A 16,490-nucleotide genomic window follows, 5' to 3' on the forward strand; every position below is an offset into this window, starting at 1 on the left:
TTATCTCGTTTCTTTAAATATGTTTTCTTACTACAAAAGCAATACATGTTGAAGAAAAAATAAGCAAAAGGTAAACCAAAAAACCCACCTTTTCAGAAACCACTAAAACCTTGATGTATATCCTTTTTTTTTTTTTTTTACAAAATATGGTCCTATTGTACATTTTGAATATTGCTTTAAAAGTATATGAACAAATGTCCTTCATATTGTCCGTTTTTTAGGCACCATAATATCCCATTATGTAATAGTACATTTTAATCATTCTCCTACTTTAATGCCAAAAAAAGTATATTCTCATAGCCCTGTGATATACTAATAGCTATAATCACGCTTTCCCTTGCAATCCGTCAATAAATGTGTGCTCTTAACTAAGGGCATTCTGAATTGATGCTGTACAATTTTTTTTTCCTTTATCATCAAAAACTGAGTAGTTAACAGAACCTCTTGGATTGGCAGGGCCACGGGATGATCACCAGTGTCTCCACCTTCACATATTTCACAACCCAGTTTAGTTCATAAAGAGACTTGAGATTTTCTACCTATAGAAGTGCTTCTCTCTCTCTCCTCTTCGGCACTTTCCCTGTCCAAAGCTAATTTGCTGCAGAAACCAATTTAGGAATGCAGTGATGATGGTGACTATGGAGTCACAGAACAAAAGCAGAGGCATACTCTTAAGGAATGCTTCATGCAAACCAGGAAAAAGCTGAGAAAATTGCCCCTTTTGTGTAAAGAATCCTCAGGATCACCTTCCTCCCTCATTTCTAAGCCTTTCCAAGCAAAAGCCAGATTGTAATGCAACCTCAATCAGCAGACTGTGGTTAGGTAGTGCAGGGTTTAGATAAACAGTTGACTGAAACACCTTGCTGGTGATAAAGCAGTTTGAATTTAGGTGTGCTTGTGCTACTTGAAGCATAAGCCTGTTTTTTTAAAAGGACGCAAAACTTTTCCCCCCTGGGGAATGAACATCAATCTGCATCCTTCTGGACACTCTGATGCATTAATATGTAGCCCAAGTCCCAAATGCCTTACCACTCTCTGGAAGATTAATCTTCAACTTTGACCTCCATCACCCCTCTGCCCCCAGCACCTGGCAACCAGCAATGAGTCACACTTCACCCAATAGGTTCTCTGAGAGAGCCTGGCAGCCACCATCTTGGACACCTCCTCAGCCAGGCCATGATGCCTCCATTGCCCTTGTCGGAACTTAACTGCCTGAAAGTTCTGGCTTGTGGATTGAGCTTTCGGAGGACTGGGAAGACAACGCTTTAGCCCTCTCAGCCCGTCCTATCATCCGCATGGAGTGATGAAAGCTGTGATCCTATTTCCCTTCCTTGGCTAAATATCCTCACCTTCCTTCTCTGTGGGTCTCAGGAGTACATCAAGAGGCATTAAAAGCTTATTTGAACATATCCCTTGAACCAGCTAAAACTCTGCCTACACAATGGCTCCGTTGCCTCTATAACCCAGTTAAAAATGAACGAATTCCTGTTTTTAAAAGACACCAACTTAATACACCCGTCATTATTCCACTATGGATGTCCTGGGTTTTTTTTTTTAAAAGCATTTAAAGTGGCTTACCAAAAACACATGTATCAGAAATTTTAATAAAACCAGGACCAAGCAAAAATTTACAAAGTAATAATAGAGTTAAGGACAAAGAAAACGGAGTATTTGGCTTGGAGGCTTCTTACAGCCAAAGTGAACAGGAATGCCCAAGTCTCACTGACCATAGGAGCAAGAGAACAGTATAGTGCTTGGCTCAGGTATGTTTGAGTCCATGAGGGAAGTCCTCAATGAGTGCACACAGCAACTGGTTTCACAAAACTATCATTTACCCAGTAAAAAAGGACACCTGCTTCGGCCTTAGCACTTTAGCATGGATGAGCTGCCTTGTGAATCCCATATAAGCTATACAGACAAATCACAATCTTAAGGTTGAAGTTACATTCGAACTGGGTTTTGAAAGATAAGTAGACTGCCAGAGAAAATGGCAGTTCAGGCAGAATGAGCTCAGAGAGCTACCATGAAAGCAGCGTGGATGCTAAGTCAAAGTGAGCAGTCACTCAACAGCGTTAGTTGAGCAGCTACTGCAGTCAACGAAGTCTGTGATGGCTATACAACATAAAGAGGCAGGAGCAGAGGACACCTGGCGTCTCTGTCTTGAAAATTGGTAAATGCTTGGTGCAAAGCCTGATACACTACTCAGTAACTACTTACTTCTGACCACATTTTATGATCAAGTTCAGTTTGAGGTATACAAAAGTTGAGGTACAAGTGAGTGTTCACAGAGTGCTCCCTAGTGCACACCATTTGTCTAGAATGGACCAAAACTAAAACAGGAACTCAGATTTAGAAAAAAGGAATCCAGGGCAGAAGCTATAGGAAAGGTCCCAGGAAGGCTGCACAGAAGTAAATAGGGCCACAGCAGAACTGTAGTTCTAGTGGAAAGGGATAAGGGACCAAAGAGAAGTGTGGCATAGTGTTCAAGTATGGACAGAAGTTATTCTAAAAAATTCAAGAGGGTAAGAGAAAAAGGCTGTGAAGCTATTGAATTTGACCATAAAGGTCTTGGTGACCACACTGACATTTAAGAGGACAAAAGCCAAAATAACAGCAAATGAGGATAGAAACCATCTTGAGTAGTATTTTGAGGAACAGCCACAGCAATGAGTAGGCTTTCCACCTGAGGGGTCAGTGGATATGCAAATACCAAAAAATACCCAATGCTATCTAAGTCAAGGTGGAAGGTTAATATTCAGTTCGGCTTTCCCAAAACACTAATCTCCAAAGAAGCCTGAGTGAAAAAATGGAAATGCAGTGTTGTACTCCGCCATCCTCCCTAGCACGAGCTACAGAATTCCCAAACTGTCAAACCTAAGACAATGTTAGAAAAGAGGGTCTTGGCTACTGCATCAACAGCTCAAACAGTGCCAAATACACTAAGACTCAACTGTTTGCTTCATAGATGTTGATATAAACCAGATTTCAAAGCAAATAGAAGTCCTTTCCTTAGAAATGCCAGATAGCTTGGGTTTACATTTAATGGTAGCAGATGGACCCCAGGGTACACTATCTAAGGACACTATCCTTAAGGCTTTATGAACTACATTAGCTTTAGGGCTTTTGAGGCCATTCACTCCACAGTAGGTACCATGCAGAAAACAAGCAGCCTGTAGTGATACTAGAGGTTGCTACATTATCTAAAAGGTTGCTACATTACCTAAAGGCAAGCTTTAGAAAAGGCTTAAACCTATAAATTCCCTACAAAAAAAAAAAAAAATACAAGTGAGCATTCAAAACCAGATCTGGCTCCCATTTAGCTTCATGTGCCCCCATAACTATACAGCAGTACTAGGAAACTAGGTAGAGAAATTCAAAGTATCCCCTAGCTCCAGCAATTTAGCAAGGATTTGGACTGTAACATTTCCATTAATCCTAATTCATGCTTGCACCAACTTGGCCCAGGCCTGAAATACATGGGTCATCACTGACTCTCCCTATGGAGATTGAGACGAGTATACTGAAGCATATCCTGCTTCCGCACTTAACACTTAAGTAACACCAAGGGTTAACAAAAGCCACGGACACGCTGACCTTTTCCAGTGGGTACATCCATATGCACTTCTGGACATCCTGTGTGTCCCACAGCCTAAATCCAAACCTGACCACCTTTGTACTTTTATCAACTTGTTCAGCTTTTTCAACCTGCCATCAAGCTGCAGGATTACAAAGTTAACACCCACACCATGACTAGCCTTGGCCCATTTCTCCAGGTCCTAGGGCTGTCTAGTCTTCATTGTGACCAATAGCACACGTAAGAAATGCTGGCTGTCAATCACTATAAGGCTATCCTTACTTAGGTCATCCTGTTTTCAGTTGCTAACACTTTAGTCACTGACCCGTTAGAGTAGGCTTTCATTTAGAAACCAGGAGGAGACAAATAGGTTTCCAGTTATTTTGCTAATTCTACAATGATTATCTTTTCTCTGTTGCTAACAGGGACCTTATTCTATTGCTCCAAATTAAAAAAAAAAAAAAAAACCAGGTGTGGAACAAGAACCAAGTTTATTTGTTCATTTCTTGCACTTGAAGTATTCCTCGATGACATCCTTTGCCTGAGACTCTTTGCCATAGTCCTAAAAAATAATTTAAAAAGATTTTAAATTAACATTTACAAACTCTACCAAGTTGTTAGCACTAGTTATATTGAAGCTTTACAAAATTACTTGTCTTATGAAAATGTTTCCTTCATTAAAATTTCTTATAGCCATTTTCAGGGACCTTAAGGACTTCCAGGTCTTTAAGGCTCGTAACATGGCATTCCTATTGCCAGCGTTTTCTCAATTTCTGCAGAAACACATTCAAGTAAGCAGACTAATTGGCTGGCTTAATTACAGCCTATTTTCCTCTACTCAAAGGCAGAAAAGGAGATTTTCAAATGTTGAAAATCACCCATTTCTTAGGACATTCCCAACTTTCTGAAAAATTAGAATTCTGCACAGAATTATGCAGCTCCCAACACAACTTTCATCCCAGAAATAAATACTGACTTACCTTAACCACAACACAACTGCAACCAACCACTTTACGGGGTTTTCCCTCTCTGTCAATTTTACAGAGGCCTACCCATTCCCCTAGTTTCTTGTTGTCATCAACCTATTGAGATGAATTAAGAAAAAAAGAAAGAAAATCACCACATAAGCAAACATTAATGCTACCGCTACTGACAATAAATCAGACCCAAAAGGTAGCTGTAGTCAGATAGGGTGACATGGCAGTTTCCTCACGGCAATTCAGTAGAGGGAGCCAGTTGTCATCATGTACAGCCCCAAGATCACCTAAAAGCACTCTACCTCACCTCTGTTCTACACCAACACCAAAATTAGCAATTAATTCTGCAGGAATAGAACATTTCCGTTACTAGCTTTACAGTCCAAGATAACAAGTCTAGGTGATGTTTTTCACACCACCAGAAAGCAAAATTTACTGATCTTTACAAAATTTACTGATCAGATAAAACAGCATTAATCAAGACATAACCCTAACTGGCTCAATTTTCATTAAGCTAAAGCATCTCTTAATTCAGATAAATAGGTAACTTACCTTGATTAGGTTGATTTGGTGTTCAGCACAAAGGGCCTCCACCAACTTGACATACATAGGCTCATCACAGTTGGATGCAAGCACACAAAGATGGGCCTGGCGCCTGAAACGCAAAATCCAGTATAAGCTAAAACTCAGGTCTGAATCTACTACTCTCGGAACTTTTACAAGGTATTTATCTTTGCAATCACTGGCAAAACACAAGCAACACCCCACTGGAGAATACATTGCTTCAGTTTGAGGAACCTGTTAAAGAGCATAGATCCATTCATCGACAAAATCAAGCCTCCAGTAACTCCCCAAAATACTGAATTTATATAGAATTAGTTACCAATTTGTGGGCAAAGCAGTATGATGCTTTCTTGCAAGCCACTTAAAACACGTTTACAAGCTATCGTGTGAAACACAAACTACCACTGTTAAGAGTTGTTACCCAGAAATTAGTATTGCAGCACTGTCATTGCACAAATAGTTCAGGGACACGTCAGGACCTGAAAGATTTCCAACAAGAGCGCTATTCCCGGTGGATTCAAGTGGCTAGTCTACACCAAAGTGAGTTAAATGAACTTAAATTTACTGTCTAACAAATTCTTAAAGTGCACTAAAATTCAGCTTAAATAGTTAACACATAATACAGCCAGCCCAAGAACTAAACGGATGTATTTACAAATGCTCCATATTTTTTATTTTTACAGCTACTACTTTCTCATTTGAAAGTCCAGGTGCTTCTGCAACATTAGCTTGAAATTCCCTAGTTTAATATGATGGTTCGATTTTTGTAAACTGCCAAATGAGGATTCTTATCTGTCCTTTAATCGAAATTAGCCCCACAACGTACAGGTTTGTCAGACTGTTATGTTTCACTCATAAAAAGAGTGAAGGGGTATCCGACAATTTAAGTCATCATTCAAACACTGTAGTTAAAAAAATCGAATACTCATTCCCATTCCAAACAGAAACCCACAAACTTTGTGGGCTACATAGATCTGAGTTCTGATACCTTTTCCTAGGTTTCCTGTAGGACGGATGCCATTCAGAACTTTTGTGCTAACACCATGAACTTCACGCTTTCTTGGTTGCAGTTTTGTTCCGGTTCCAACAACCCACAGTATTGAGACTGATACACGTACTTGTCTAAGGCTTTGGCAGCTTCGCGAATTCCACGTGCTAGGCCATCGTGGATGAGGGCGGTCTTCAGCACCTCTTGTAAAGCAGTATTAACGTCCATTACACCTCCAGCAGCAATGCTGAAATGCAGCAAATCAAGTGAAAACCATCAGTAAATTCCCCACACAACACTTAAGACCCTGGACTCAATAATCATGGGAGATACAGTAGGTGCCGTCCGTTAAGGCGCCGCGGCCTACCCTGACCCCGCACCGCCCGCTCTGTCCACGCCCTCCCCGCACCAGACCCCCACCCTCGGCTCACCCTTCCTCGGCCATGGCGGTGGATTACGAGTGTAGCCGAATCTTGACTGCACTGTAATACAAAAACAAAAAAGAGAAACCAGTTGGCTAAAATAGCTCAGCCAAGAACCAATCCCCGCCAAAAGCGACAAACGCACCACAACTACGACCCCAAACTCGTTCAACTCACCGCAACCTTCCGCCTCCGCACCACTCGGCGGCGGCAGGGAAAGAGGTCGTACGCGCCCGCATGACGGTATTTAAGGGCTTCCCAGGACCCCTGTGCGCATGTGCACTCCTTTTCATGAAAGAGGTGGCTCTGGTGGTGCCGGGCCTCAAGAATTTCTGTTTCCGGATAGAGGCGGTTCTGAGACAAGAGTTTTCCTAGTCTTCTGACTCTGCACTGCTGGTTATTGACACGCGCAACAGGCACCAACGCGGGCAGCCTCACACCACCCTTCCCCGCCGGAGGCGTGGTCTACGGAGGCCCAGAAAGCTCGTTCTACGGAGCGCGAGAGGGGTCAAGCGCGTCTGCGCTGTCTTGTTAGGTCTCTGGCCCTTCATTTCCTCGCTAAGTCAGTTTTAACTTTTGTCACGCTACCTTGTAATTTTTTGTCGACCTCACTAATTGGGCCTTCCTGCATGGCACGCTCTCCCTTCGCTTCTAAGTCTCTCTAAATGTCTGCGAATGTGTCGTTTTGTGGGTGATCCACATTTGTTGTGAAACGAAAGCCAGCACGTTTTCAATACTAAGCACATGGTAAATTCCACTTTACCGGCGATGTGTTAGTAGAGTGGAACCTTAGGTGGTTCGTTACGGTTTCTAAATGTAGGTGGTTCTAAATGAAATTTTTTCTTTTATTTTAACGCTGGATTGTCCCCTAAATTCGTAATCCCGTGCAAATCGGGGTTCAGTAGGTGCATTAAAAACGCCTACAATGTGCCAGACACAGGAACTGGGTCCGGAATAATAGTGACGAGAACGTGGTCTTTGAGAAATCCGGAATTAATTTTGCCATGCAGGACTGGCGGAGTTAGACGTGGAATCTGAGGACCCTAGAACTCTTACTACCAGAAGCAGCCTTTTGAATTTTGCATTTATTGGCCATTCTCCTACGCCCATTTCAAAACGCAAATATATGAAATACGGCCGCGTATTCTCAGCACAGTCTTTCTTTTTTTTTTTTAACTTCCTCTCCTGACAAGTCTCCAAGCCAGTCAGCAATTAGGCTTTTGATAAGTGCCGGTACCGTGGATAAAGTGAGACGAGTGCTGTGAGAAAACAGAAATGAGTAACATGAGTGCGGGGCAGAACTAACCAGAACAACAGAGACATACTGGAATTTTAGTAAATTTATACAGTTCATTTTTACCTTTTTGAATGCTTACAGATTTTCGTTTTTAAAGTGTTGAGCTGTTTCTATTCGTAATTCATCCTAAAAGGCTGCTCACTTATTTGTTGATTTAATTACCTATTGAACATTTGCTTAAAAAAAAAAACTACGGAGTTTATAAGAATGAGATTTATTTCTGCCGCTCTCACAGATTGTAGTAGGATTAAGATTCAAACCAAAGATTAGAATACCTAAACGCCACAGGGAAGGTACAAAGTGGCATGGGGGTTTGAGAGTGGGGATGATGTGGAAAGATAAAGGTGAATTTGAGTCTGTGGCAACATTTGAAATGGGAAAACAACAACAAATGAAAGGGTTCCAAAGAGGGAGCATGAGAGAAAAGGAGAGGGTATTCTAAGAGAAGGAGAGAGTGAGGCAAAGGCATAGATGCCTCCTTTGCTTTTTTGGAAGTTATCACACCACCCTTGTATTTTCAAAAGAGAATGTGGTAGTTTCAGCAATTTCTAATTATCTAAAGTTAATAAAATTTAATGTGCTAAGCATTAGATTTCATATCCGATATCTCTGTGCCCTCCCAAAACAAATCTTAGAGAGAAGGCAGAGAATTTGGTAAAAACTCAAGAAACATAAAAAGGGATAATAATTTGCAAACAATGTATTTATACAGAGAGAAAACAATTAAGTACCTTTTCGCTTGTGTTGTTGATTTCTGTCTTCTAGCAGCTGGTAGTTTTATGTAGATTCAACTATCATGGGCCTATGCCTTAATATTTCACCTTATGAATACCTTTTCTATCAGTTGTAACCCTCTTTCCTTAGAACCAGACCAATTTTTTTTTTTTTTTGAAGTTCTAGTATATAGCTGTTTTTAATCCTAGGAATGAACTTAAAGGACACAGTGGTGATTCAAGGATTCTTTAATATAAATTTTCTTAGTTCACTTGTTAAGGTTACCTCCTCTCAATTTTAGATATTGCCAAAGGTGGAAGACAATACTACAGAGACTAAAGGCCAGAGTCACTCTTATACCAGCAGATTATAATACTTATAAAAAGTACACAAATGAGCATCTGAAATACCCATGAAAGGTAAATTCTAAAGTTTGTTTTAGGAACAAAAAATAATAGTAAGTGATTTTGCTTAGCACTTTCTATGTGCCAACTAATGTGCTAAATTATTATGTTTTCTCCCTTGATTGTCCTTGAGACCCTACATGGTAGTGGTGGTATTAGCCTCCTTTAACAAAGGAAGGAAATAAGCTTAGAGAGTTGCTCAAGCTCACACAGCTAGTAAATGCAGACACTGGTATTTGAGCCCAATGGACTTCAAAAGCTCATGCTTCCAACCCCTCATCCATTTGAATGATTGCCCAAATGTGGATGATCACAGAATTCAATAACTCTTCACATCTGAAGTTGGGAACAATGCAACTGGTTCTACTTCATTTTCCTAAAAAGCTGGATAGATGGAGAAAGGGAATATTGAAGTGTGGGCACTTCAAGTGGGCAGAAAAAGAGAACAGTAGAAATTTGCATTCTTGATCTTAGTAGATATTTTATTAGTTTGCTACAGTTGCCACAACAAAGTATCAAAACCTGGGTGACTTAAACAATAGAAAGTTATTATCTCACAGTTCTGAAGGCCAGTAGTCTGAAATCATGGTGTCTGCATGGTTGGTTCCTTCTAAGGCTGTGAGGGGTAATCTGCTCATTCCTGACTCCTAAATTCTGGAAGTTTGCCAGAAATCTTGGTGTTCCTTGGCTGTGGCAGCATAATTCCATCTTCACATGATATTCTCCCTGTCTTTGTCCAATTTTTTTTAATAGGGATACTAGTTATCTTTTTTTTAAAGATTTTATTTATTAATTTATTTGAGAGAGAGAGAGAGCGAGTGAGAGAGAGCACAATGGGGGAGGGGGGGCAGAGGAAGAGGGAGAAGCAGACTGCTGGCTGAACAGGGAGGCCGCTGAGGGGATCTGAGATCATGACCAGAGCAGAAGGCAGATGCTTAACCAACTGAGCGCCCCAGGTGCCCCAAGGATACTAGTTACCTTGTATTAAGGGCCCACCCTACTCTGTTATGACCTCATCTTAACTAATTACGTTTAAAACAACCCTCCAAATAGGGTCTTGATATCTGGTGTTGGGGGTTAGGACTTGAACACATGTATTTCAGGGAAACACAATTCAGCCTATAACAGATGTTAGAAGAAGAGATATAGGACAGATTAAGTGATAGAAAAGATCTTTGAGTTAAACTACCGCAAACTTACTTGGAAGATCAGAGCTGGGAAGAGAAGCTGGGTCAGGGCCCATTAAAGATTTTATATCTTGGAGTGATGGCGACCAGCTGAGCTGAGTTCAAATTTCAGCTCGCTCTGTGGCCTTGGGCAAATTACTTTTCTGAGCCAGCAAAATCCTGGTAATACTATAAAATTTTGTGAAGATTAAATGGGATGGTTGTTTAAAGTGTTTACCACTGTGCCTGTGGACGTAGTTATTTATCTTATAGAGAACTTCATATAAAAATATATGGAGGGGCGCCTGGGTGGCTCAGTCATTAAGCATCTGCCTCCGGCTCAGGTCATGATCCCAGGGTCCCCCTTGTTGGGCTCCTTGCTCAGTGGGGAGGCTGCTTCTCCCTCTCCCTCTGCTGCTCCCCCTGCTTGTGCTCTCTCTCTCTCTGTCAAATAAATAAATAAAATCTTTTAAAAAAAGAAAGAAAATATATGGAAAGGTTCTTAAGTATTACTTTCTCTTGCCCTAAACCACCCAGCACTTAGTACAGTGACTTGCATATTGGAATAACCAAACTAATGTGTACTGAGTGAGCACATCAAATTAAATAAGTTTAAAGAAGCAATTGGGTAGATGGCATATCTAAAAGAAAGCCATGTTGAAAACTATAGATAACTACAGAACTAGAGCGAGATAAATTAACATCTCTTGTGAATTAGTGGGAGGTTTTGGGCATCCCAGAAAACCACATTTAATTTGAAAACTTTTTAAATGTCCCTACTTTGGGGGATAGAAAATAAACCCAATGGGTGGAAATGGGAGCTAAGAAATAGGAGAAAACTCAGGAAATATTATCCTGCTGCAGCTCAGGATCATATAGGCCTAGTCTTGGCTTAGGTAGCATGTGGTTTTAAACACACTACAGAAAATTAGTTGTAGCTGAAGAGAGGTTTAGGCCAAAGAAGATAGAATCCTATTATATCAAGGGAAGAATCAAAGGAGAAAGAAAAGTTGGTAAGAGGGAAGAGAATGAAAAAGAAAATAAGAAACGAGATGAATAAGAATGGAATAAATTAATAAAGACACCTGGTCATAGCTTGTAAAGTTAATATGTAAGGCCTGCAACTGGAAAACCTAGTTTATTAGAGGGGAAATGGTTATAGGAGAGAATGGGGCTAGATGATTAAAAAGCTGAGTATGAAGCCTATGTTAACAGCTTACATATTTTGCAGGTTTGTGTGATTCTCATCTAACTTTTCGTAAGTCTTTTTTTATAAAGATTTTATTTATTTATTTGACAGAGAGAGAGAGTGTGAGAGACAGAGCAAAGCAGGGGGAGCAGAAGGCAGAGGGAGAAGCAGGCTCCCTGCTGAGCAAGGAGCCAGACACAGGGTTCAATCCCAGGACCCTGAGATCATGACCTGAGCCGAAAGCAGCCGCTTAACTGACTGAGCCACCCAGGTGCCCCAAACTTTTCATAGGTCTTACTAAGAATGTTTGCTCTGTCCTTGTTGTTATTGCTACCAGATGCTCCCCAGAGCTCTTTGGGTGCTGTTGCTTCTTGCTACAGTGCAGATTCAGAATTAGTGGGAACTGAACATACTGAGGAAGATAATTAGAGATAACGCTTAAGATATGTGAATAAACTAATTATAAACCAACAACACGGGTAATTTATAAATGAAAAAGAGTAGTAGCCAATAGAGCAAACCCTAAATTCACATTAAATGTATTCACTTGGGATACAAGGAGGACCTGAGTGTGTAGACCTCCAGATCCCAATGCTGCTTTCTTTAGACTAGATCTGCTGTTATCTGTGTAACATTTCTTTTGAATAATGGGTCCTGATGCTCTAAAATGTGTTCGATGGCTGCAGTTTTTATTAGAGAACCACTGGAATAAAACCAGGACGACTCTTGTCCTTAGAACTAGAGCTACATTAAAGAGAGAAAAAAGTCCTAGTCACCTAACAAGTTCTAACCCCAAACAATGAAGTTAAAGGGCAGACTGATGATTCAAGAATTCTTTATGTCGACTCCTTCCCTCTATCATTTTCTGACTCTGTAGCCTTGGTCAAAATGCTCCTAGTCTCTTCAAGTGCCTCGTCTGCAAAATTCCCCACTACAAAATGTAGTGGGGAATTGAATGAGATGCTCTTAAAGACTCTTGGTTTGGACATTCTATACTATCATTTTGCAACAATAATTTTAACTTCTAGTAAATGCTGAACACTTATGCAGTCTGCTCTATTCATTTTTTGATATCATAAGACTTCAGCACATGACACTCAGTTATAGCTGATGCCAACTCTCCTCCTGTGTATACAAGTTATAGATGATCTCTTTATTTGTAAATGACGGTTGTTGCTTTCTTATATTAGAATAAGAAAGCATGTTCATTGTAGAAAATTTGGATAATACTGTATCAATTATAGTTCTTTGCATACAACTGAATGACCTATGGCCAACATTAAAAAAAAATGAATCTACCGATAAGCTATTAGATGGCTCAGAGAATTAAAGGGTTTGCTGAGTAATCAAGTTTGAGAAATAGTAGAAACAGGATGGTTCTAGGGATCTTGGTTATAGGAGCTATGGAAAGTCTCGTAAGGCAGTGCTTCTCAAACTGCCTGACTATATGGAGATTTTTCACCCAATCCAGCACATAATAAAATACAACACAACTCCTAGGAGCTTCTGCAAGACTAACCATCTTGCAGATAACAAATGTAAGCTTAAAAAATTTCAAACAATTACCTAAAGACACTGAACAGTAACCAAAAGTAGACAGAACTGGGGGAGGGAGGGTGAGGATGGTGGTCAACACTTGAAAAAAAGAATGGCAGTGGCTAACCTCCCATTTTTATGGCTTTTAGTATAAGGGCAGACCCCAGTCAGTGCCACATGGGGCAACTAATTGTCAAAATTTTGTTTTACTTCTTAGAAAATCAGAGAGCAGAGTTTAGAGCAACCACATCTACTAGAAATGGAGGTTCAGGAAAAATCCCAGAAAGGAGAGATTCTGAAAAAAGAAAACCACTATTCTATGTATTAACTCTGTCTAAATGGCTGGCTTTTAAACTACACGTATGTGGGGCAGATTCTTAGCAATGTAGCCAAGGTGAAACAAATGCACAGCAATTTCAGCTGCTTCCTACTGGGGAAACATATAAAGTCTAAGTCAAGGCAAGTTAAATCTTGATAACATTTTTTTAAAAATCAATATTATTTGAAAGAAAACAACAGAATTCAGAGTCCGTGCCATGTATTACTCATGGTGCCCTTGATATGATATAAAATTATTACATATACTAAGAAACAGGAAAACATGACTCTTACACAAGAGAAAAGGCAATGTGGAAACTGAATCCAAAATAATCAAAATGTTAAAATTAGCAGAGTTTTAAAGCACCTATTAAAATGTGCTCAAGAATGTAAAAAAACTAATTCTCATAATGAATGGACAAATAGGAAAAAGCATAAACTATAAAAGAAGATCAAATAGAAATCTGAGAATTAAAAAATAAAATGTGAGAAATTTATTGGAAGGGCTAGCAGTAGGCTGAAGATGACAAAAGAAGGACTCAGTGAATTTTAAACAGTCTGAAATTATCCAGTGTGAAGAACAGAGAGAAAAACTATTGAACTGAAAAAAAGTGAATAGAGCTGCAATGATCTGTGGGACAAAATCAAAAAAATCTAACATATGTATAATTAAATGCATATTTCTAACATTTTTGCAGTTGGAGTGCCAAAAGAAGACAAAGAATGAGATAGGGAAAAAATATTTGAAAAAGTCATGTCCAAATCTTCCAAAATTTCATGAAACACATACATTTACAGTGCACCCCAAGAAGTATAAATACAAATCGAGAAGGAGGAGTTAAGATGATGGAGGAGTAGGAGGACCTTATGCTTGCTTCTTCCCTTGAACATAGCTAGATAATTCTCAAATCATTCTGGACACCCAGGAAATCAATCTGAGGACAGAGAGAACTACCTGCACAACTAGAGGGAGAAAAGAGGCCACACCATGGAAGGTAGGAGGGGCTGTGATGTGATTAAGGGGAGAAAAGAATTGTGGATGTTATGGAGAGGAGGGAGCCCTGATCACGGAGAGGAGAGAGAGAGAGAGCAGCATGTGGGGGATTGCATAAGAAAAGCACTTGACCAAAACCACTGACTGAGAAAATGAGAAGGGCTAATTATAGCAAGTTTTTACAAGCAGCGTAGCTGAAAGTCTGGTTTTATTTATTTATTTTTTTAAAGATTTTATTTATTTATCTGACAGAGAGAGACACAGCGAGAGAGGGAACACAAGCAGGGGGTGTGAAGAGGGAGAAGCAGGCCTCCCACAGAACAGGGAGCCCGCTGCGGGGCTCAATCCCAGGACCCTGGGATCCTGACCTGAGCCGAAGGCAGACGCTTAATGACCGAGCTACCCAGGTGCCCCGAAAGTCTGGTTTTAGAAGTCTGCATCATCACCAGGGTAAAGCCTGGTGGGCACAGCAATGCTCCTGTGGAGGAGATGGAGGACAGAGGTCAGAGAGTGGAAGCATCCTCTGAGGATCCCCTGGGTCCTCCTGGGAGAGACAGTTCCCCTTCTTGAAGTACATATGGGAGAGGTGGCCCTGCCTCTCAGGGAACAAAAGAGTGGGAGGGCTCCACTGAACTGCCGCATTCATTAGCATACAAGAAGAGGCGCCTGAGGGTAACTAACCTGGCTGCCAGCTTTTTGCTGTGCTTTAGCATAAACTACAAGCCCTTGTGCAGTCCTGCGACTGCTATTCTGGGACAAACCACAGTGGGGCAAGACCATCTGCCAGAGGACCAGCGCGGGTCCACACCATGCTCAGTCCCTAAATGAAGGAGAGATAAAGAGTTTCCCAGACACACAAAAACTAAAGGAGTTTGTGACCACAAAACCAGCCCTGCAAGAAATATTAAAAGGGACTGTGAGTGGGAAAGAAAGACCAAAAGCAACAAAGACTAGAAAGGAGTAGAGAAAATCTCCAGAAACAATGAATTTACAGGTAATACAATGGTGCTAAATTCATATCTATCAATAATCACTATGAATGTAAATGGACTAAATTCTCCAGGCAAAAGACATAGGGTATCAGAACGGATTAAACACACACACACACACACACACACTCATACACACAAAATCAAGACCCATCTATATGCTGCCTGTAAGAGACTCATTTTAGACCTAAAGACACCTGCAGATTGAAAGTGAGGGGATAGGGAAACATCTATCATGCTAATGGGTGTGAAAAGAAAGCTGGAATAACCATACTTATATCAGACAAACTAGATTTTAAACCAAAGACTATAACAAGAGATGAAGAAGGGCACTATATCATAATAAAGGGGTCAATCCAACAAGAAGATCTAACAATTGTAAATATTTATGCCCCAATTTGGGAGCACCCAAACATATAAATTAATTAATAACAAACATAAGAGAACTCATTGGTAATAATACAATAATAGTAGGGGATTTTAACACCCCACTTATAGCAATGGACAGATCATCTAAGCAAAAAACCAACAAGGAAACAATTGCTTTGATTGACACACTGAACAAGATGGACTTAACAGACACATTTAGAACATTTCATCCTAAAGCAACAGAATACACATTCTTTTTGAGTGCACAAGGAGCATTCTCCAGAATAGATCACACACTGGCTCACAAATCAGGCCTCAACAACTACAAAAAGACTGAGATCATACAAAGCATATTTTCACACCACATGCTATGAAACTTGAAGTCAACCACAAGAAAAAATTTGGGAACCCACTAATACATGGAGATTAAAGAACATCCTACTAAAGAATGAATGGGTTAACCAGGAAATTAAAGAAGAAATAAATACATGGAAGCAAATGAAAACGAAAACATAAAAGTCCAAAATCTCTGGGATGCAGCAAAGCAGTCTTAAGAGGGAAGTATATAGCAATACAGGCCTACCTCAAAAAGCAAGAAAAGTCTCAAATATACAACCTAACCTTACACCTAAAGGAGCTATTAAAAGAACAGCAAATAAAGCCTAAAGCCAGCAGAAGAAGGGAAATAATAAAGATTAGAGCAAAAATAAATGATATAGAAACAAACAAACAAAAAAACCAGTAGAACAGATCAATGAAACTAAGAGCTGGTTCTCTGAAAGAATTAATAAAATTGGGGCGCCTGGGTGGCTCAGTTGGTTAAGCGACTGCCTTTGGCTCCGGTCATGATCCTGGAGTCCCGGGATCGAGTCCCGCATCGGGCTCCCTGCTCGGCGGGGGGTCTGCTTCTCCCTCTGACCCTCCCCCCTCTCATGCTCTCTGTCTCTCATTCTCTCTGTCTCAAATAAATAAATAAAATCTTTAAAAAA

At 40.3% G+C, this 16,490-nt stretch overlaps 1 protein-coding gene and 3 non-coding genes across 4 annotated transcripts; all 4 read right to left on the bottom strand.

Moving 5' to 3' along the window:
• Positions 1-4,046: 4,046 nt before the first annotated feature.
• Positions 4,047-6,759, bottom strand: RPS12 (ribosomal protein S12). Its single transcript, XM_021693134.1, has 6 exons — positions 6,703-6,759; positions 6,535-6,585; positions 6,234-6,350; positions 5,104-5,206; positions 4,555-4,656; positions 4,047-4,136 (listed from the first exon to the last, which is right to left on the bottom strand). The coding sequence occupies exons 2-6, from the start codon at positions 6,546-6,548 to the stop codon at positions 4,074-4,076; spliced, it is 399 nt and encodes a 132-aa protein (XP_021548809.1). The 5' UTR covers positions 6,549-6,585; positions 6,703-6,759; the 3' UTR covers positions 4,047-4,073.
• On the bottom strand, positions 4,260-4,389 carry LOC123325641. Its single transcript, XR_006540572.1, has one exon. It is a non-coding gene; the product is annotated as a small nucleolar RNA SNORA33 (small nucleolar RNA).
• Positions 4,751-4,827, bottom strand: LOC123325644. Its single transcript, XR_006540575.1, has one exon. It is a non-coding gene; the product is annotated as a small nucleolar RNA SNORD100 (small nucleolar RNA).
• On the bottom strand, positions 5,944-6,016 carry LOC123325630. Its single transcript, XR_006540561.1, has one exon. It is a non-coding gene; the product is annotated as a small nucleolar RNA SNORD101 (small nucleolar RNA).
• Positions 6,760-16,490: the final 9,731 nt, after the last annotated feature.

Source organism: Neomonachus schauinslandi, chromosome 8 (genome assembly GCF_002201575.2).
Source record: "Neomonachus schauinslandi chromosome 8, ASM220157v2, whole genome shotgun sequence".
Taxonomy (NCBI): Eukaryota; Metazoa; Chordata; class Mammalia; order Carnivora; family Phocidae; genus Neomonachus; species Neomonachus schauinslandi.

Bases quoted from the DNA above. Each gene is read 5' to 3' on its own strand.
- RPS12 (XM_021693134.1), bottom strand. The intron at 5,207-6,233 runs GTACGTGTATCA...TTTGCGTTTCAG, and splicing joins GCTGCCAAAGCCTTAGACAA to GCGCCAGGCCCATCTTTGTG. The intron at 4,657-5,103 runs GTAAGTTACCTA...TCATCTCAATAG, and splicing joins ACCAAATCAACCTAATCAAG to GTTGATGACAACAAGAAACT.